This window comes from Spea bombifrons, chromosome 3 (genome assembly GCF_027358695.1).
Source record: "Spea bombifrons isolate aSpeBom1 chromosome 3, aSpeBom1.2.pri, whole genome shotgun sequence".
NCBI lineage: Eukaryota > Metazoa > Chordata > Amphibia > Anura > Pelobatidae > Spea > Spea bombifrons.
This window is the reverse complement of record NC_071089.1, coordinates 17,574,144-17,597,823: the sequence shown is the minus strand read 5'-3', so window position 1 is coordinate 17,597,823 and position 23,680 is coordinate 17,574,144. Positions and strand designations below refer to the sequence as shown.

Sequence of the window (23,680 nt, the reverse complement as noted above, 5' to 3'; positions counted from 1 at the left end):
TTATGGTGGGCATGTGTCTAGGTATATTAGGGTGGGAATGTTTTGGGGTGTATTATTGTGTGCGTGTGTATGTTATTCAAGTGTTTAAGTGTGTGGATATGTTCCTGTGTGCATGACACGTTAGGAGTCTTAGATGGATCCTTCAATACATCATAGTAGTCTCTGTGGCCGTGTCCAGTGGGGTCCATCTGTGGTTGTAAGATTTTTCTGTTTCTGTGGGAATTTTCTCCCATTCATCCAGTAGAACGTTTTATGAGCTGTAGGTGATATACCTTTTTGGACAGCACTATGCTTCTAACTTTGTGGGAACGGTTTTGGGGAAGGTCCTTTTCTATTCCATCATGACTGCCCCAGTGTACAAAACAAGGCCCATAAAGGCATGGCTGCAAAAATTCCCCACAGAAACTCTCCAAAATCTTGTGGAAATCGTTCCCAGATGAGTGAAAGCCGTTATAGAGGCAAAGGGGGACCAACTTCATATTAATCTCTATGTATTTATAATGTGATGTCATAAAGTCCCTGTTGGTGAAATGGTCAGGTATACCCTACCAGAAAAAATGCTATCCCCCCCAGATTTTTAGGGGTTCCTACGCCCATGTATATGCCTGTATTTGTATTAACATTCTTCAAATATTTTTTGTTTGTTTGTGGAAATGAATAATGTAACTTAATGGATTTGTCTTTATTTCAGTTATGTTATTTAAGAACATGTCAGGTGGTCAACGATCACATTATGTACTATTACAAGCAAGTGTATTATTATTTAAACTAGTTTTATTATTAGGCGGAAAACAATTCTAAACTGCATTTATTTTGTTTTTGCAATAGTAATAAACCTTTTTTTGCCTTCTGTAGGGTACGTTTGTTTAGATGACCACTCCGCCGGCAGCCTGAGTCACTTCTAAGGCTTTCCATTCCTGTTAAAGTAGATAAAATAGACAGTAAATTCTACATACAAAATTTGCAGAAAATAAAAAAAACAGTATGACATTAGCACCTTTTTAACAGATTTCCCCCCACTTTTAAATAAAACAAATCAAATAGGACAAGAGCCGTACAAAGTTGTTCTAGATTAGTTAACACGATGCAGATTCCCATGATAAATTACCATTTTGAGAGGCAGCTGTGTATTCTGTCTTGTCAGTGTACACATCGTACCGTAAATCTAATACGGCAGTGCATCCTGCGAAAATAATCAATATCAAACAACATAGCGTCTCCCAGCAGACAAGCCAGCCTCACAAATGAATGATTACAACAGTCGGGTGGGAATTCCATACGGAAAACGTTAGATGTGGTCTAGCCATAAACCCGGAGAAACTACTGAAAAAAGCTATGATATAAAACTTATTACCAACACAAATCTAAATGTGCACTTGTCACTTACATGTCTAGTGTTCTATATGGGTACCCACGGGTCCTGTTAACATTTCAGTGATGTGATCCAAGTACTAAACAAAGCTAAATTCCACTTCCAATAAGGGTAGTGATTTTTCTTTTCCCACAAGGCATAGCCAGTACTAATATGGAATAATATATTAGTCTTCTTTTACTTAACATAAGAAGGCAGCAAACTAAGAATATTATTATTATTATTTTATGCTACCTTATGGGTATGACACTGCTACTTTGTGCCTTTAAAATTATACATTATTTTATGATCTATATAGCGCTATCATATTCCGCAGCACTGTACAACGGATAAACAGTACGCACGTAAGTAGTGCATCATATAACAATATGGGCCCTGCTGAAACAAGCTTACAAGCTAAAAGACATTAATTCATAAAAAAAAAACAGATTTCACTGATATAATTGATCACCTATAAAACATATGTGTACCGTTGGCATGTCAGGGCATCTATTTCCCATTGTTCTAGTTTTTTAATCATCTACACTGGGAGTGATTGGAACATATCAAGAAAAATAAGGCAACTATTTTGGTGACGTATTAAGTACACCAGTATGGCATATGGCGACTTCTTTTTATAAACTGAAAAGTGTCTGCAGTCCCATCATAATGATACACTACAATGTATGATATATTGCTAGAGCTCCTTATGGTCTTAGGGCTTGTTAGCCCACAGGCGGGGAACTACTGTTCCAAAATATAGAGAGTTTCAAAGATGTTCCAATTTCTAACATAATTATTTTATAAAAAATATTATTGTCAGACAGATTAAAATGTTAATACATATTGCAATCATCAATGAAATGAAAGTGGGTTTTTTTTGCATGTGTTAAAAAGCATATATGACACAAAAATGAAGGGAGCAAAACGCACATTAAGAACAAATAAGCAAGCTATGGAGTATGAAATGAAGTTAGATGGTTTTCTAAAATGTAAGTTCTCTGAGACACGGACCTCATATCTTGAACATAATGTGTGTATGACTACTGGACTTTTCAGAGGAACCTCATCTTTACTGTAAACGTTGAAAACGTAATATTTTTTTGGTGGCCACGGATAGATTTCTATCTGAAAAGTGTCTTGTACCAAAGATAATATCATGCTGCATATGTGTTAAATATAACATAACGCTTTCTTTACTGAGCTTTGTATAGCCTCATGTACAGCTGCAATGAAACTTAATGATTAAATAATTGTTGGAAGTATATACAATTTTCACTAAAAGAACAAAGATGATTTATGCCAAGATAGCAGTCTGTCCTACTATACAACACAATGTGAAAGCTGTAGAGTTCAGGAAAAAAATCCCAAAACATTTAAAATCAGGAATAATATTAGAACCTTAAGAGGCCACACTCTGTTAGCACACTCATGTGATATATGATGATACAGTAGGGGAGTGAACCCAAGCATGTGTAATACTGTATTTAAAACATATAAGTCAGAATCCTACACCCTACAATCCTTTATCATTTTATAAATATAATGGTGTTTATTATTATTTATTATATAAAGGTGCTACTCCACGCACTCTTCCAAATCCATAAAAAAGTGGAAAAAACCCACATTTGTTATGATCTGTTTTATATGATTAAACCACCAGGGGAAATAATACAAGAGCATACAATTAATGTTTTTTATATGTAGGACAGAATATGTAATAGAATATAAATATATATATATATTGATTATTTGTTCAGACTCTTTGTAATAGTAAGTGAAAAAAGAGAACTTTAGAACAGGACATCGATTAAATACTGTTAGTTCTGGCACAATATATATTCACTTTGTCAACAGTTTTTTGTGTATGTGGTGTATTGGGCAGGTTCCTTTTGTCTTATATGTCTCATATTACACGGTGACACTATGATATTAATTAGCAGATATCCAGCATTTTCTGTGTTCCATGACTATTAGTCAAATTTGACTTCTCTGTTGAGACTTACTATATGAATGTGAGAGTCTAGTCTGTGCAAGGACTTGCAGGTAGTCAGAAGTTCATGGGAAAATTAGGCTACATGTGGTATCAATCTTCCCGGTGGATAACCTTCACATTACCCTTTCACAGGTCATCTGATAAACATCAGCTCTAGGCCTTTCTCATAAATACAGAACCTACTATTGCTCTAGGCTTCCAGGGCTTAACATGAGAAGGTAATTAGATACATGTATCTTTTGAAAACTCTTTTGAACATAGATTTAATAGAAAATATCCCCATAAAAGATAATATTCATTTAACATAATTATTATCAGATAGATTAATTAAAAACAACTCTTTATTGAAATATAGTTGTTACATCATTTAGAAACGTACCTTCCAATTGGTTTGGCATTCTTTGAGGAACCTTTTCTGCACTTTCAGATTGGAAAGGAGTATTTCTTCTTCAATGATTGAGTAGTCTAGGTTTAAATTTTCTATCATTTCATCATTTTCACTGCTTCAATAAAAAACAAATCTTAATGTAACATTACTATATAATAATATATGTTATACATTTTAACATCAGTCATTTAAAACATTTATACATTTCTGACAGCCTACCACTGTGGGCTAAAACGTACCAATCATATTAGCACAACCATGTTCTCCATATCATGTGGAAAACAAAGTATATTTTATGTAACATTGTTGAATACTTTTATAGAGTATTAGATAACGGAAATGCATGCATTGAAATAAGTATGTATCCATTGTAAAACTCTTACTCTCCTAAGCATGAGGAGGGTATTAAGTACTAAGTAGTAGACATGCTTTCGGAATCAAATGTATTGGTTCATTTGCACATGTCTACTAAGTAATATTTATTATTCCATACATTCTCCCACATTAAATTAAAAAAGTAATGGGTTATATATGTATGTGTGTTATATATGTTACATAAATAATTATATGTTTTTGGCAAGTGGCTAATTTTAAACATATTCTCATCAAATTCTCATTGGCAAGATACAATGTCATGGAAATATTACTAAATATATCTAAAAAAAAGGCCAATGTTAAGTATTTCCCAGTTTAATGCTTTCTTTATTTCACCCAACTGTTTTACTCTCAATTACCCCTCTCAAAAGTCTTCAAATTACCCGACTGGCATAATTCCAGTGGAGGCAAATGCCCCTTTTTGCCCTAACATGCATATGTTCACATGCCAACATGTCATTATAAGGCTTGTTAACCTTCTGATATTAATGTCTTTGGTCAAACATGATTGCTCTTTTTTTCTTATTATCAGTACCTACACGGAGTAATAAGATCTAGTAATCCAAGATTGTGATGGTGCAAACCTCAAAATTAAGATAAGTTGTAAATATGTAACAGGAAAACAGTACGGGAGACACCTGTATTTGGGTGACTAAACAATAAATTATTCGATGCTAATCCATTTCTGGCCACTATGTGTCACTGTAGGACAACCATCGAGAAATATGCTCAAATACAAAAAAGTATATATGTAACGCTCCGAACTACTGATCATTTTTATTGTATTTCAAGTTACAGTGTATGTTAACATTTATACCTTTTACGTTGACTTGTCCTTTCTGCTTTCATTTTACGTATACTATCAATAACCAGTGTTTTTTCTTGCACTTTACTTTGGACCCATTGGAGTTCTGCTTCAGTTGTGGGGGAAAATGACTTACAACACATTATTTTCATTTTTGAATTCCACGTCTGAAGAGCTTCTGGGATATTTAATACCTTTAGACGAATAAAGAATGTGTCATTAAATCGGATGAAGTAATTTTACTGTGTATAGCAGTGGAGCACATTTTCAGGATTCAAGAGCAACAAACTGGCCAGAACTTTTAGATATACCAGCATGAGCAAGGGCATTTCAATTAAAACTCTCATTAACCCACTTATTTTCAGGCATCATTTCTGCCATGTCTGTGGCCCTCAATGCTTAGAGTTATGTATCACTGGTTTAAAGGGACACTGAAACATTTAGGAAACTATAATTATATAGGTCCACCAATCTACGCAGTACTTCTTACAACACATATATTCATGCTGAATGTCAATTTTATAGTTTTGTCATTCATGCTGAATGACAAAACTATAAAATTGACAGACTAAGACAAACTGATACATTAGGTAATGAGGGCTCTGCTCACAAGCTTACCTAGCGAGTAAGTACTCGTTTATGTGTAATAAATATTTTTTATGTAAAAAACCCTCCCCAGCATCTGTTCAATGTTTTTGTATGTGACATATTGCCATACTTGCTGGTGAAATATCCTCATAGATGCTAAGTGCCTTTCCAGTTTTGCAATGGCTTCATCTTTTTTCTTGAGTTCTTCCTCAAGGTGAAGTATTTTATCCTTCATGTGATTTGTTTGTATTGTTGTTTCGGCGGGATGTGTTACAGGCTGTAAAGTAAAATACACGTTTGGCAATTGAGGCAATCCAACAAAAAATTAAAACAATTTAAATAAATGACTCGTTTTTGCTGAAAAGTGAAATTTAAAGGGTTTTATTTGTCTCAAGTAGGTTAAAGACTTATACTGATGTTTTTTATGCTGTTCTACAAGGGTGATTCATCAAAAATGTCATGATATGTTTTATAGAATAATTATCAGACACAGTCCCACAGGGTCATTGTCCTGCCAGATTTTCTGTTTCTTAAAAGCAGTGAATCATCTCATTTACCTTCACTCAGCACTTAACCATGTGTTTTGTATGTGTTGCCTTGTAAACCTGGCCTTTCAATAGCCCAGGAGTGCACATTTTGGATGCATACATGCTAGATTTATTTAGAAGACACCAACTTATTTTGTAGTGATGTACTAAGAGAAGACAGCAAACACGACATAGCGGACACGTGTAACTGTATTGGTGGCATCGGTGTCAGGTAATGCATCGGTCATCTCTGAAAGTTTGAAATGTTTACCTAGAGCTTGAACACAGCACTTGCTGGAGTTTTGTATTAAGTGTGCAAAGTTTGTTTCCCACTTGTTATGCTTGTAAGTATATTAGATGTTTGGATATGAGGTGAAACTTTATAATGACCTTGAATGTCCAAGCAACTATTAATGAGAAGGACATCTGGACACAAAAGCCTCACACCCACCTGTGGCACCCAGTGTAGAGGGTCAAATATATCCCGGGAGCTTCTCAGAATGCTACTAGATGTGTCATGAGCTACTCTACATGGGAGGGATGGAGACTATGAGAATTTAAGCTAGTCTTTTGCAGTATCGGCTAGCCGCAGGTTAAAGGGCAGGAAGTATGCAGAACCGTGGGGGAGGCAGTTGAACTAAATGCCCCTACCCATCAGAGGCCTCGGAAGCCTGGTTATCATCTGCCTCATCCAGTGTATATGAGACATATCCAGAGAGTTCCCAAACAATTGTTAGAGATTGGAACAATATATTTTCATGTGGAAACCAGAAAAATTGCACATAGAAAGAAATTATTTCTTTCTTAAATATAGGTTTGAAACAGGATAGGTGCATTGCTGCCTTAAAATGCCATAAAATATTCATTGTTATATCATAGATCATACCTTCTGTTGCAGATGTAGCGTGATGTGTCTCATTGCCCTATTCTGCAGCTCTCCGATACACCTATCTTCACATAATTCTAATATATGAAAAGGAAAAAATAACACCTGTGACATCATCAGACAATACAACAGCATCAATATCACTGATACATAATCTCAAGTTTGTTTTGTTACCTTGTGAGGAATTAATAAGTCCATTGCGAAAGAATAAAATAGTTCTTTTCTCTTCGATGCCAAAAATTGTTATGCAGGTATCCATTATTTTGGAGATACGTGTTTCTTTTGGAACCTTCAACTGAAGTTTCTTCTCAAACGCTGAGGAAAGGTAATAAATCAAATCCAAGGAAAACAGAGAATAAATCTTTTGAAAACTCCTAAGCAGAAAAGGAAAGCATCTACAACATAACTAACAGATTCGTTTTGGATACTAATGTTATCTGTTATTGTTGGGAGTCACAGTCAGAATGAAGAATGGAGTCTGTGCTCCATAATCCAATAACAAGCATTTCTGTGTTTTAATTGTTTTATATTTTAAAACCCTTATTTTTATTTAATACTTTTGTTATTAAAATCATAGATTCGGGTGTTGGTTTTGTTTCGCAATTCAAAAGGTAATTATTTTTATAACAACACTTTCTTTCTGGATTAGATTTTCTATGGATTTATAGTTTTGTAGCATAGTATCTTTTTAAATTATTTTTAGAAATATACCACTAGCAATCAATATTGCAAAAAACTGTCTTATGTAATGTAATATCTAATTGTTGTCGGGGCTGAAAGAAGATACTCTACATGTTTCATTCAAAAGGCATAATGCATTTCTACGTCTGTTCGGGTTTATATATTGTTCTCACCTAAGGGCCAATAGGTTACAATTACAAACTTTTTTTTCATTCAATTAAAATGCGCCCAACAAGGTTAACTTTGTCTGTATTTTTACAATCAGGGGCTGTTTCTTATGTTAAAGATCCTCCAAGGAATCTTTAATCTTTTCTTTAAATTCTAAATTGAGGTCTCACTAATGAGTAAAATCTGTTGTTTCATCAGTAAGTGAAAAATAGGTATTTAGAGCGATTAAGGCATAGAACATTCCAAAATGCAACATTCTCCCTGGTCAGGTGCTATCTATTGTGTTATATGTCTATATGTGTTATTGGTAATAATCTAAACAATCCAGAACTGTTCTGGTGTGTTAGTATTGTATAGTTAATTCCTAAAACATTACTTACATATAAAACTACATATTTCTTGGGTATATACGGTACACTACTAATAATCAATTTTTAACTTTAAATTATGAAACAGGATTTTGAAAAGCACTGAATTCCAATGTTTGTACCAAACAGAAGATAAGGAATGTAAAGGGTTATTTGTAATGTATGTAAATGCATTTAGGTGGAGGTAACCGCCTTATCCAGGGCCGGCCGAAGACTTAACGCCACCTGGGGCGAAGTTTAAAATGCCGGCATTTTAAACTTCGCCGACGCCATTATCTACCCCCCCCCGGTACTTACCTTTAAACAGTCCTGCGGCGAGTCTCCCTGTGCTGCCACGGTGCCGGCTTGTAATGCTGAGCGCCGGAAATTCACGTCACTTCCGGCGCTCTGCATTACAAGCCGGCACTGAGACCGAACAGGGAGACTCGCCGCAGAGGAGAGAGAGAGGGGCGCGAGCGGGTAAGCGAAAACTACTCGGTGCCCCTCTCTCTCTCTCCTCCGCTTCAAAAAAAACAAAAAAAAAACGCTTGGGGCGGCAAAGTGCCGCCCCTTCTAAAGTACCGTCTGGGGCAATTGCCCCAGTTGGCTCCATTGTAGGGCCGGCCCTGGCCTTATCTGTCTGTACCTATTCACTGGTTTAAAAATAAAGGTCATCATAGAGTAGATTGTACTGAACATGACCCTAAGCTATCATACAAACTTGCTGCTGATACTGATGCTGCTGCACAATTATGGCTAGGATGTTCCCAGGTAGCAATGCCTTGGCAATATTACTTATAAAGGAACAATTACAATACTGTTAATTCAATACTATGGCATTTAAACTAAACATATGGCAAGCCATTTAAATGGACAAACTGCCCATTTTAAACTAGGGAAATTTTTCCTATACGGTTTATATGGAACTTTATAAACTATGTATGGATTTATCTTTATATTTATCATTTAATCGGTTGAGACAGTTCTCAGATTTTAAACCCCATCTCATGCTTTTGCCAAAAACATTTATGATTCTCCACAACAGATGTGAACTTTTATTTTCGAGCCCACACAACAAGATCACATAACGTAAGTTAGAAGGCTATAGGGTAACTACGCATTGGGGAATTCTAAACACTTCTGGGAGACTCATTAACTATAAGATTTTGTGGGAAATTGATTTTTTAGCTCATTTTTGATTTTTTAGATGCGCAAACACTGTAGGTCTCTAAACTGCCCAGGTTAGTCATACGTATATAAATATACACTTTGGGCATTGCAGACAAGGTTGGATAAACGGTATCCTTCCAGCTGTTGTCAAAAATCGACAAAAAAAAAAAACATTCTGAAAACAAGACTGACTCTCCCTCAGTTTAAGTTCAGCTGAAATGACTTCTAAGACCTTGTGTTTTTCTGTTGTCTAAAAAGATGTTCTTGCATTTTTGTTCTGTATAGACAAACATATTATATATATATAGATATATATATATATATATGTGGTATATGTATATGGTATATATATACATGGTATATATATATATGTATATATATATATATATATATATATATATATATATATATATACTATAACATAATTTACCTTTTACAATAACAGTCACCATATCTGGCTTTTCGTGTGTATTTTCAGTTTTTTCACAGTCATCTCTAAAATACAAAGGAAATTGTAATTATAAATATATATATATGGTCTGCATTTGATGTAATATTAAGTAAAGTGAAAAAATATGACTAAGCGTAAAAAAACTACAAATATGGTGAAATGTGGTTTGCAAACAAATGTATAGATAATTTTAAGTAAACAAAATATACAACAGAGAATGTATATTAAACACCGTCATGACCAATGTCACAAAAACATACTTGGAGCATTACTGCTGCTGACTGCCCTGACATTCCACCACCCAAGCGGTCAGTCTACGGCCAATCCTCCACATTAACGCGCAGCGAATCTCATATACGGGTAACATAGAGGCGACCTGCGGCAGTTTAAGTAAAGGTATATGCCATATATAAAAGGTCTCTTTGACTTTTCATATAGAGTAACATGTATTCCTTATATGTGCCCTGTAAATATGGGATTTAGGTTTATAATATACATTTTCCCAGGTTTTTCTCTTGGTTTGGCTTTAATTTCTTTGTCTCAGCTGGCTTTGGTTTTCTATATCCACCTCTGCCCCCCCCCCAAACAAAATCATGAACAAGGGCTAAAATATGACAGATCCTTATTTGTATTTCCACATTTTGGATTGCATATGTATAAATTCTAGAATGCCTCACCCTGATGCAAACACACCCTACGAGTGCTGCCAAGATATTTCACTAAAATAATGATGTTCTGTGCAAAACTCATTTAATCCATGAAGTATAATATGGTTCTAAATGCTTATAACACTTGCTAGCGCATAATAGGGATGGTTTGATAAATTACACAAACTAGAACTCATTTTGATTGATGTGATAGTTGGCTACATGGTAGGTCTACAAGCAACCAAGTGCCAGAGGGCTTTTCTGTGTATTGGAAAACAATATACTCCATACTACTACTGGACACTGAAGTGGTTATTTACGGTATGTACATCATACTATTGGGAGCTGAATACATTAACTGGACTTCTACTGCATGCTGTGACTTATATTATCATTATCATGATTGCTCGATATTTGTACCTCATAACCAGGTTAACGTTAGGCAAGAGTGCGCAAGCCCTGTGGCCAGGGGTAACTAGAGATATAACAGATATAACAAGCAACATAATACACTTTATAACTCGTACTGGGCTACTAAAAAGGTGGTTGATGTAGAATCAATGTTTTAGCGCACATCCTCACTTTTCTATTACGTATACCGTATTTGCTCGATTATAAGACGACCCTGATTATAAGACGACCCCCCAAAATCTGAATATTAACTTAGGAAAAAAAGAAAAAGCCTGAATATAAGACGACCCTAAAGGAAAAAAGTTTTACCAGTAAATGTTAATTCATGTAAACTATTTTTTTTAATAAAAGCTATGATTGAGAAAAATATTTTTTTTTTGTTTTTATTTCTTGTATTTTCCAACCTGTCAAAAAAACGCATACAAACCCCCGCTGCCAACTTCACCTCCGGAAGCACCGGTAAGTGTGTGGGGAGGGGGGGGGCGACGACAGGAGGATCCAGGTCCCCTGCAGCGGTGCGGGGGATCTGGATCTTAGTCTCCTAATCAGACCTCTATTTGAGGTCTGATTAGAAGACGACCCCGATTATAAGACGAGGGGTATTTTTCAGAGCATTTGCTCTGAAAAAAACCTCGTCTTATAATCGAGCAAATACGGTACTTTTCTTGTAGTTGTGAGGCATGGGCGCAGTGTGTACACCTTTGCTTTACAGCATAGAATCTGCCAGAACCTCAGCCACCCACAGACCCTAGAAAAATAGTCCACCACCCCGCTGCGCCAACATAACAAATGCCTGAAGTCCCAGCTTCTATGTTATGTCGCTTGTGGGCAGGGAGAAATAGCATGAGGTTAGGAAAGCTTTTTAATGCATTATAACCTTTTCTCAAATAAACAGGTGGAAGTATTTTGCTATAAATGACATAGAAGGAGAATACCGTATTTATCGGCGTATAACACGCACCTTTTAAACCAAAATACGAAGTTAAAACCCTACCTGCGTGTTATACACCGATAAATCCTAGAGCTGCACGATTTGCAGCGACGTCTCCCTCTTTTCCGGTCCTGAGGAGGGTGCGTGTTATACGCCGGTGCGTGTTATACGCCAGCAAGTACGGTATATTACATTCTTATACTTTTACATCTAATAGACTTTTGCAACTTACTTGGCTTCTGACTGAGTAATATCGGTAACTTTACATTGATGGCTTTTTTCTGTGGTAAGGTTAACCAAGGCATTCGTAATGTCTGTAATGTCAACAGGCTCCATAGATTCTCCATTGGAGAAATGTAAAAAAAAAAACCAGATGATTAATCCAAGTAAATTACAACATTAAATATTATATTTCTTTTCAATTGAAAGCAACAGCTAAAACATAACCTCATCGCATAGTAAAGGAACATTTTAAGCCAGAAATACGCAAGTAAACATTTCTACACATCCTAGATCTTTGGGATCTACATTATAACAGGTTTGGGAGAAAAGGCAGACAGAAGTAAAAAAAAATTTAGGCTACATGTGAACATGTGACACATTTTGTTGCGTAATATTATTGTGTTCCAACAACTAAGGGTTATAACAAGATTGCAGTTATTAACTTCAGGTTAAGAATGGGGCAAAGGGGGCATTTACCCATAGATCCCTCGTGGCAAGGGACCCCGATTTGTCATTTATATATTTTTCTGCGCTGTACAGCAGGAACATGGCGATGATACAGGGTCTTTTCATGCAACAATGGCAGCCTTCAGGTCAACTGATAAATTAAGTATGTTGCATTAAAATGGAATGTAAGTAAAATATATTTTTTATCCTCAGCATCATTAGTGCCCTTTGTCCATCCTACCTAAGAGCTGGTCCAGGCACTCAGTGATGGCATCCGATGGATGTAGTTCTTTGTACACAGCAGAAAGCAATTTTTCTTTTTCGTCTGTTGTGTTCAACTGGAGAATATTGAGTACATTTTGATCAATTGCAGATATATGACATCCTTGTAAATTAGCATCTGAAATGCAAGATAAAACAAAAATTTACATATACAGCAAAACCTCATTTCCCGTACACAATTTGCTATACTATATTACGTAGATGCAATACAAAAGTTTATTTTTTGACAAACGTCAAGATTCATCGGCGTAAGAAATAACGATATTACTTGGTCGCAGTTCACACTCCTTTTCTTAAAAAGAGAGACTGCAACATATTTTTCTTCTTGGTTTCAATAAAACAACAGCTTGTTACAGTGTTGCATATTTTTTGTAAGTTAAAAGTAAAGCACAACTAAATACACTTAAACGTTTATGTGTGGTTTGTTTATTTTGGAAACAAAAGTTATTGAGTTATCAAACTCCTTTATCTTACTACGGTATATTATACTGTATACTGTTATGTACACTTATATATTTCCCACAGTGGCAGGCTATACAGAAGACACTCAGAGTATCAAGGTCTCAACAATCATTGTTGTGCCGTAATTAACAAGGGAAGTGTGAGGATGGCTATGAGTTATTATTTAAAAAAATAACAAAAAGCATGTGCTTATATTCTACTGAATGCATTAATATGCATTAATATGCTCAAACCAGAATACCTTCTTTGCGGAGGTTTAGGTGGGTAGGGGTCTATAGATGGGGCCATGATCACCCAACTTAGTCCTTGTGAGATAACCTTTCCAATGTACCAGATATTAAACAATATTGCAAACACAATGCCCTGCACCTCATATTCCAGATGAGAATCCACCAACACTGGCCGAGGATGGAGACATTTCTTAGAAAGCTTCTTGCAGGTAAGGGGCTTGAGTAATGAAACATAAAGGACTCGAGGTATATAAAGGACGGAGGGGGGAAGTAATTCATATGCCACAGAATTGATATGAGAAAGGGCTTGGAAGGGACCTGTGAAACGGGGAGCAAGCTTCATAGAAGGAACTTTGAGTTTGATATTTTTGTGGATAGCCCGCAGAACTGGCAACATAATGGTCAACAGCCACAACTGGGGTTTAACAGAATGATGAACGCAAATGGGATAGTGATATCTGAAATTGATGAAAAAAAAGAGACTAAAAGAGGCTAAAAGATTTGTCACAATAGCACGGGTTTTAATTTATACTCGATTCTTAGATGTTTTTTTTAATTCACTAAATAAATCAAATAAGGTAAACCTGACTAGAGGAGTTAACTGATTTGTCTAAAACCTATTACATATTTTATTGTCTTACATAAAATAAATACAATGGTTTTTTTTTGTTAGGTTTTGTTCCTTAGTGACTGTCTTTCTATCCAGTATCTCACAGTTTCTCACAGTGTCCACTAACCGGTCACAAACATAAGTCATACAGAACACAGGGCTACCTTAATCGTCACAGAGGAAGTGATATTTATTTTAGGACTTGTCAAAATGCCATTCTCAGAATGTTGGACATATATTGAAATCACTCAGAGGAAGGATCTAAGGGCATCACAATGATGCTGACAATAAGAATAATAAATATTCTGTTACCATTACATTTTAAAGCCATTCTGATGGCAAATTGCAAATAAACTTCGTTTTTCCACCAGTAAGTGGCCTGGATGTTAAGATTTTTCATTACAAAGAAGTATAGTGGAATATTTAGCTATTCACGAGCAGTTCAGGCATCATGTGTTAGGAGTGAGATGGTACATACTGTTTCAGGCATTCTTTTCCTCTATTTATTAGTTTACTTTAGTATTACAACATGTTCTGGATTATATTTATCTTTTTTTTCTACATAAAGTGGAATTTTCCTTTAAAAAATTAACATGTAAGAATGATACTGAACATTTACCCAAACAGTTCAGTAAGAGCTTTATAATAGCATGCTTATTTGTATAATGGGCATAGAAATCAGCACGGCACTTCATCTTCTTATTATTGTTGTAGCATATTTTTTAGAACTGGTCCAGAAGTATATAAAATATGAAGAAAGACAAGCAGACAAAATGTGGTTCACAAGAACCTAAAAATACACGTGAGCCCCTAGGTACATTTTTAAATAGGGCTAAGCACATTGCCTAAGAACACAAACTAGTTTGTGTTAGCCTGTAGGCAAGGTTTCAACCTGTTTTGAGTATATTCACTTAAAGGTTCTAGAATAGAAAATCAATTAATTCAACTACGGTTTCTAGATATAAGGAAGAGATTGTAAGGCCAAATTCACCATGGGCTGCTGGGATTTAGCTGTTTGGAGTTATTACTTGAAATGTTTTTGTGTATTTTACTTGTGATCCCCATAGAGGCTCGATTCAATTACCCCAATGACTCAAGTAATTAATACATGAGTTGCAATTGAATGTCTTGTCTGAAATAAAATTTCCAGGGGTAGAATCTAGGCAACAGTTGCTGATATATACAATATGTATATATATATATCACTTCACCATTATGTCAAAGAAACAGTTTCACCTTTGATTGCTGAAACACATTTCTCTAGTCCAAGGTTCACAAACCAAATGCAAACTTCTTCAGTGTTCATTTCACAGAGATGCTTCGACTCAGAGTCTCCATGAGAAATCTGATGGAGAAAGGGGTATTTCTTTGATTAAAGAAACCAATTAAACATGTTAATATGTTGTATATACTATTTTCATAAGAATCTGACAAATATCTGTCCTATGGTACAACAAAGACCATAGATAATATTTTTCTTCTGTTAAAATTTAGTCATTCTGTCTGGGACCCTATTTTAACCCCAGCATAATGCACTATATATATAATAGATTTGTGCATTTGGCTTCGTACGAATTGCAAATTTACAGAATTTTGGTACATTCAGCAATTTATAGAAAGCCAAGACAATTAGGCCAGAGCACCTATTGGATGAAGACAAAGCAAAAAGCTATGAATTTTCATCTGATTCCACATTCACTCACTCTCTCACACTCTCATTCTTGTTCACTCTCTCCTATTCTGCCAACCACTTCCGCCTCTTCTTCCACATTTTCTATCTTCTCTCTTCACTTCTCAATTCAATCTTCAATCCTTAATCTGCTATCTTCTTTTTTCATTCACATCTCCCCGGGCATGAAGAAGAAGAAGAATATACAGAGGAAAAAGCAGAAACTGCAGCGGTTGGCAGAGAAGGTAAGGAAACATTTAGAGAGTGCGAGAGAGTGTGTGAGTGAGTTAGAGTGAATGTGGGGACCAGGCAATGAGTTTTCAGTCGAAACAGATGGACAGGGAACGAAATTCGTTATCTGAAAATGAATGGGCCAAAAATGAGCCAAAAAGTTTGTCAGAAATGTTTTTTGCCCATTTGCACATGTCTAATACATAGGCAAATACTGACTGTAAATGTTTACCTTTTCATCACTGATGTTGTTCTTTTCAGTAGAAACAGGCAGGAAAGATGCTGAAAAATATTTAAAATTATTAAAATATGCTCTCTGACAATCCTGCTCCAAAGCAATTTCATTCTTAATAAAACAATATATATATTTGCTATGATTACTTCCAACCAACACCCTTATCTATCTGAGGTTGGTTACTGATTACAGGAAATGTACCAGAAAAAAAATCAAGATATAATGTCATTATTGACAAGGTAAGTCTTTTTTCCCAAATGACCTCAGCCACAATGTATATTTCGGTTATATTTGGACATAGAAGAATCTATACAATTTATCTGGTGAAATGTTATGTATAATAACTATTTACACATAACCTCCTTGACTGAAATTTTGGACAAAGAAGAAGAGTTAAGAAGAGTAACATTGGTTTCCGTGCTCCTATTTATACATTGAAACAACATTTCCATTTGCATCAGAAAGTATGACCGCCTCTATAAAAGGCAAAGTTCTAGCAGTTTGCTGGTCTGGAGCATTCAGATGCATGTGAACACAATACCAAGGAGGAAAGACATCAGTAATGATCTTAGAGAAGCAGTTGTTCCTGCCCATTAAACTGAGAAGGCTTACAATTCAGTCCATCATTTTACAGTGAAAAGGGTTATTCGAAAGTGTAAAACATTCAATCAGATTGTGGAATGCTCAGAGAAGCTGCAAAAAACCCAAGAGTTACATCTCAGACTACAGGCCTCGGTTAGCATGTTAAATGTTACATTCTTGACGGTACAATTAGAAAAAAAGACTAAACAAGTATGGTTTGTTTGGAAGGGTTGCCAGGAGAAAGCCTCCCCCTCTAAAAAGAACATGGCAGCACGGCTTGAGATTGCAAAGTTGCATTCGTACAAACTTCTGGAACAATGTCCTTTGGACCAAAGTGTCTGTCCATCACGCACAGCGCCACGTTTGGCGAAAACCAAACACAGCATATCACCACAAAAACCTCATACCAACTGTCAAGCATGGTGGTGGAGGGGTGATGATTTGGGCTTGTTTTGCAGCCACAGGACCTGGGAACCCTGCAGTCATTAAGTTGACCATGAACTCCTCTGTATACCAAAGTATTCTAGAGTCAAAAGCTTGGCCAAAATTAGGTCATGGACAATGATCCCAAGCACACCATCAAATCTACAACAGGATGGCTGAAAAAGAAAAGAAATAAGGTGTTGCAATGGCCCAGTCAAGGTCTGCCTTGGCGGGACCTTAAGGCAGCAAATGCCCGCAAGCCTCAATGAACTGAAGCAACATTGTAAAGAAAAGCGGGACAACATTCTTCCACAATAATGTGAAAGACTGATAAAGTCATACAGAAAATGATTACTTGAAGTTATTGCAGCTTACGGTGGTTCTACAAGCTATTGAATCATAAGTTGTACTTAGTTTCTCACACATGGCTTCTCCATTTTGGCTTTATTTTTGTTGAATAAATTATGACACTGTATAATATGTCATATCATATAATGTGTGTTGTTCATCTGAGGTTGTATTTACCTAATTTTTAAACCTACTAAGGAACAGAAATGTTTTATTATGTCCTGATATGTAAAACCCTAGAATTCAAAGAGGGTGCGCTTTACATACTTGTTCTCTCTCTAGTGTGTTAAGCAATTAAACCTTAACAGACTTGTGATTGCATTATTTCCTAAGAAGCTTTAAGCACAGAATTACAGCACAGAAACTTTTAAGAAGCGTTGTCTTTGGCAACATCTTAGTATCTGTTTTTGTGTCCATTTACTGTTCCCAGCAAAAATTATGAATGAGACCAAAAATGTACCTGATCAGAGCATTGTTTTTGGGAAGCGCATGTCCATTCAATAGCACTATGAATTATATTGTGTACAGCATTTAAAGTCAGAAGAATAGACGGAACAAGCACCTTTACTTCTTTTTAGCATCTTTCCCTTTAAGACATTCCTGAGCAACAGAGACACAATACACATAAATTCAATACCAGGAATGCCAAGGCCGGGTTTATTACAATGTCTTTGTGTCTGAATAGTTTTGATTTAAGTAAGTAATTTGATTCTCTTGTGGTCTTATGTTTGGTTGATCAAAGCCAAATAGAACAACAACCCAAAAATAGTTGCTCTACCTTACACATCATGCGTTTGTATCAGTTACAAATTCAAAACATACCTATGACCTGCACCATATAAAAACACTAATTCCATTGTGATATTTGTTAAATAGTCCTACCTTGTCAATAGTGACATTATCGGAAACGCATATACAAACGTTACATAATCTTTTAAATTATATTATGAATTTTAAAAACTCATACATTTTCTACAACATTGTTACTACTTCATTTGAGGTGTAAATGTATTCATATTTTTAAGACTTACCTAGAGTCATCCTTCGTTTCTTCAGAAGTTTATACCCAAGCGGCGATCGGCCTTTTAAGCTACTGAGAGATGTCCTTCCTAAACTAAATCTTCTTTTTAAAGGACTCTGAAAAAATAAAAATGGAAAAACTATGGGTTTTTGAACACTATTTTATAAATGTTTGTGTTATCTTGGCTATCAGTTAATTTACTCAATATGATGCCAAGTTCATGTTTTCTGGAAGTGTCGTAACCGTTAAATCTGTCATCGATATCCACATGTAATAGGATTTCATTTTTTTTGCAAACCAGGCCAAATTAGGAAAATATCTGACTACATGAAAAAATATCACACAATTTACAAAGAATAGCTATCAGATTGTGTACAAAGGCTTTTGTTCCTCCGTGCTCACAGACCTAGAATGGCCCAGGGGTCTGGTCCAACATAACCAATTACTACTTTAGAAATGTAATTTCTTTTCCTGAGCTCAAATAGGTTCTTAAAGTGAGGAACCTTATAATATATAATAATATAGTCTGGACCAAATTATGAATAAGATAACATAACGCTTTAACGCTTGCTATCCAAGTAGATCAAATTTATATTTTCTTCTATAATGAGTATACAAACTGAATATGAAACATATTGTATTTGCAACACTACCTGTGACACATATAAAAAGTTTGTATGTTCTTCTAGTGGCAGGAATCTACACACTGAATTCACAGATTCTCTCTGATACCATTCAGTTTCATTCTGCTTATCTAGGAAATAGAAGACAAGAAATAAAGCATAATGTTAAAGCATAATATTACCAACAATAACTAGCACCTAGATTCAGACCTTTAAAAGGTTTGAGAAATATCTGTTTGCCACCTACTTTGACCCTTTGTACAATGACTACTCTTATTATGTCTGCCCACCTTCATCCTTGAAGTTTGTCCATAAGTATGTGTGAAGTACGGTGAAAAGGCTACTCCAAACACATTCCCCACACGGCATTTGCAAAAGAAACCATATACATTGAGCAGCTCTATCACACACTAACACTCTTCAAAAGGTAGACTGCCTTTCGAGGGAAGGATCCTGTCCTGATTGCCAAGTGTGCAAAATGTATGATTGATATAGGAAACCTTGGATATGTATGTGGTCGACCAGGTAGCTTTATGTTTACCATAAAGTAAGGTAAGAAAACAATGTAAAATTATTTTGGAAACAACCCTGAAAAACACATTTTTTTGTATGTATAATATCTATAAAAGCTATCGGTCTCTAAATATCAAAGGCTAAAGCTAACTAACATTATTCATCACACACATATATTATTGAATAAAAAGTCTAAAGATAAAGCTTGTTTTGCTGAAATTTAGGTGTAACATTTTTCTTCTGAGTTTATATTTTTATATTTTGTATACAAACACTATTTTATTCTATTCTGTAGATACCTTTTCATTGCTATTATTTATAATTTCATTTATAATTAATCTTGTGATCTCAGTGCAATCTTATTTCTGATATCACATAAAACAGTAACGTGATGTATGCCTCAAGGTACCTTTTAACACCCCACTTTACTGAAGTCGTCCCGATTTATTAATTTCTATCTCATAATTGTTCATAAAATATTCTCTCCAATATTTTTTGTAATAAATTATCCAAAAGTGGGAAGCAGATGTGCCACGTTAAACACGGAACTTCAGATGAACCTTTCTTTTAACGACCTTATATAATTTAATATTTAACCAAATTGATTCAACTCAAAATCCAGTGTGGGGGAGGGGCATTAAAGTAAGGCTTTAAGTACAGTAGTACTGAATATAAAGACTTAAGTGCTGACGGTCAAAATTTGGATGCAAATATTTATATTTAGTTTATTTATTGGGTTTCGTGGTCATTTTCAGAAAGGTCCTACCTTGGCTCCCTTGCATAGTATAATTTCTTTCCCTGTTTGCAATAAACACAGGCTTACAATAGTAAAGGATATTTGCAGAATTCACATGTGGGTGATAACACAATCTGTAAAAATATGTAGACATGCTTATAATTTTTCTTGGAACACATGATGTGGTTCCTGCTTAGTTACTAATATTGTGACGGCATGGAAATAATTTCACATCATGATGTTTTATTATGTTGCGGTGTGTTAAGATCTTCTTATTCTAAGTAGCCATATTATAAAAAAAAAAATAATAGAAAAAAAGCATTTGTGTCTTATCAGTATGACCAAAAAAATCACACACAATACTAGATGGGAACAATCTTCAAACCACAAAAAATGATTCATTCGTTAAGGGGTTTATTTACTATATGGATAAAACAGAACAAATTCTGGGGATACAGCTTTAAAAATACTCTGTAAAGAGAATAAAAACCACAAATGGTGCAATAACGTTTAAAAGGTTTAAAACAGCCCCCACTAGTTGTGCCACACTCACAAGATTGTAGTAGGAACTGCGCCTTAAAGATAGCCTGTATCTTAGGAATCCTGAAGATTTACTGGAACTTTTTAAAACCGCCTCAAAGTTTTAAAAACCGGTCATCTGCTGGATACAAACGGATGATAGGCAGGCAGGGTATCTTCCAAAAGCTCTTTATTTAAAATAGCCCATTAAAAATGCTTAATGTTTTAAGAAACTAAGTCCAACGCGTTTCGTCATATGTTGACTTCATCAGGGACTAGTTATAATACATCAAGAAGCATAAGCTAACAAAATATAAACTGTTTATTTACTATAATTGGAGTTTTTTTCAACTCACTAAATTCACTAAGCACTAAGGGCCACTCCTGTAAAAATGTCTCGGCAAGACGGGCTGAGCTGGCCCCGCATAATGCATGGTTCAACCTGTGTGGTGCTCTTTAAGAACTGTAACTTATTTAAATATGCTTTATACACGGCCATCCAATGTAAACTTAAGTTAGTGAAATGAAACTGCAACTCTCCTGCAAAAAAAAACTCTTTAAAACAGCTTAAATAACACCGGATGTCCCCTTTCGATGTAAAGGTAACAAGTGTGATTTATTACAATATGTATTGTGTATTACAGAATAGCTAAGCCTACATCAGAGTTAACAGCAATGTACTATGTACTATACAGGGTACTTTTTGAAGAATGGAATGTTGACTAGTGAAAAGGCTTCTTTACAGAAAGAACAATAAAGATGTTAATTCACTACAAGAGATTGTATGATCAAATTGAATTGATGTATTTAGCAAATAAGATAACATAAGGATATAAGGATTTATGGCTAGCTATAGCTTGTTGACTGAGTGAGGAATTAGAATCTTTTTTGAGACACAGTTGGATACCCCTTCAATATTGTTTTTTTTGTCTTCATCGGGATTAACAGCAAGGTTAACTTTTATGGACTTGTGTCTTTTTTGCCAAAATGATGTTACTATATTACTATGTAATACATTGACATACATGGTTATATAGTATTAAAAAATGTTTCATGAACAAAATATCATTACATATACCAATTATATATTATGGCACACAATGTTTATGCAGGTTATCCCCCAAAGACATTCTTTAATTAAGATGAAGAAGAACTGTGTAGTATTAGTGCTTAGAATTGTGTGGTTGCGTGGAATAATGGCATCTTTTAGAAAATGGACAGCTGTCTTGGATCATGGAGCTATGGTACCTGATACTACAATCTAGCCTCTTAGTGTTTGGGCCAGTTTTAGAAAATGGAAGCAGAACTATTCAATAAGCAGACAATAGCAAATGTCAAGGGACCTGGTTGGGATCTCATGTTAAAAAGACTGTTGAGTGACACGCTGGCTAGATCAAAGAAAGAAATTTAACAGGTATTTATCATTATAATGCTAATAGAAGGTAATAATAGAATCCAGAGTTTAAGTTCTCATGTCAGTAAGTTGGGGAAAAGACGCATACCAAGAATCAGAAGTAATGCACTTTTTTTTTTACAGAATATATTCTTATTATAAAAACTGGCTGGTGTAATATTTAGTAGGAATATAATGGGAATTGGTTTAAATAATAAGCTGTTTATTCATATGGCTCAGAGGTATTGATAGACACATGAAATAGAAGCAGCAATAGTCATGAAACGAATTATTACACATAAACATACATGTTACATACATATGTTACAGACATGCAACCTATCATGTAGCGACATGTTATTAAGGCATTATTTAGACTAAAGATACAGTTGCTTGGAATAATAAATCATTATTATTATTATTAGTAGTAGTAGTAGCAGCAGTAATAATATTAATACATTTGTGATTATCTAATGAAATAACAAGAACTGTAAACTTGATATTATTATTTTGTGTAACTAGTACCTTAGAAATATTATTTCCTCTGTAAAACGGCTGATTTTGAAGATTGTGTTCATAGGGGACACGTGTAAATAATTGTATAATTGTCCATACTAATAAAATGTCATACAATTTAAGAAACAGATTCATTTTTCTGGGTTTTTTTTTATTTACAGGTTAGAATAAAATAATATTAAAAGCATATGCAAAAACCAACAGCAAAGAAAATGTTAATAATAATATTGGCATATAGACACTGGCTTCCAGGGGACATATGTTCTCTCTATATACTTTTAGAATTTATAATCATTAAGGATTCCAATTTAATCAGGCGCATTTTTTTTGTTTAACATTTTTATTGTTTGATTTTTACTTTTAACTAAATAACGCTATTTTTTTATTTTATGAAAATAGTAGATTCAGCTAAGAGACAACAAAATGTAGCATGTGCAGTCATTCTCTTTGGTACATCCGATTATTGAGTGGAACACATGGGTGATCGATGGATATTTTCTATGGATATTGTTTTTTACACTGAATTATCTCCATACATTGGAGATTTTGCTCTTCAGCTTTTTAGCTCCTACAAATTGTTTTCTTTTAAACAAAAAAATGTACAATGATCTGAACACATCATGTAATTAACATGTTTTATAATTCATGTATGTTACTTTATAATTCATATTGTATGGAGCAAAAAAATACCCACTGCATGCTGTATGGGATGAAAGTTAGATGTTTGAGGGAAGACGCAATTGACCAACAGTACTGATTTTTTTAGAATATGACTCCAAAACAGCAAGTAGGAAGAATAACCACACTTAATTGCACATTACAAAGTACTGTGAAATAATACCTTATTTAATAATTAATATAATTACAGCATCTAATTACAGCACTTACTGGTTCCA

General features: G+C 34.8%; 1 protein-coding gene across 2 annotated transcripts; it reads right to left on the bottom strand.

Annotated features, from left to right (window-relative positions):
- Positions 1–674: 674 nt before the first annotated feature.
- Positions 675–7,207, bottom strand: LOC128484556 (uncharacterized). Of its 2 annotated transcripts, none has more exons than XM_053460984.1 (6): positions 7,091–7,207; positions 6,917–6,993; positions 5,634–5,780; positions 4,928–5,109; positions 3,727–3,850; positions 675–917 (listed from the first exon to the last, which is right to left on the bottom strand). In XM_053460984.1, the coding sequence occupies exons 1-6, from the start codon at positions 7,173–7,175 to the stop codon at positions 867–869; spliced, it is 666 nt and encodes a 221-aa protein (XP_053316959.1). In that variant the 5' UTR covers positions 7,176–7,207; the 3' UTR covers positions 675–866. The 2 variants fall into 2 exon arrangements, with proteins under 2 accessions (XP_053316959.1, XP_053316960.1); XM_053460985.1 differs by having other exon boundaries at positions 3,727–3,847.
- Between the last annotated feature and the right edge of the window lie 16,473 nt (positions 7,208–23,680).

Excerpts from the sequence above, each read along its gene's own strand:
- LOC128484556 (XM_053460984.1), bottom strand. The coding sequence starts at position 7,175 with ATGGATACCTGCATAACAATTTTTGGCATCGAAGAGAAAAGAACTATT. Across the intron at positions 3,851-4,927 it reads AGGACAAGTCAACGTAAAAG|CAGTGAAAATGATGAAATGA; the intron begins GTATAAATGTTA and ends TTTTTATTGAAG. Across the intron at positions 918-3,726 it reads AATGCCAAACCAATTGGAAG|GAATGGAAAGCCTTAGAAGT; the intron begins GTACGTTTCTAA and ends CTACTTTAACAG.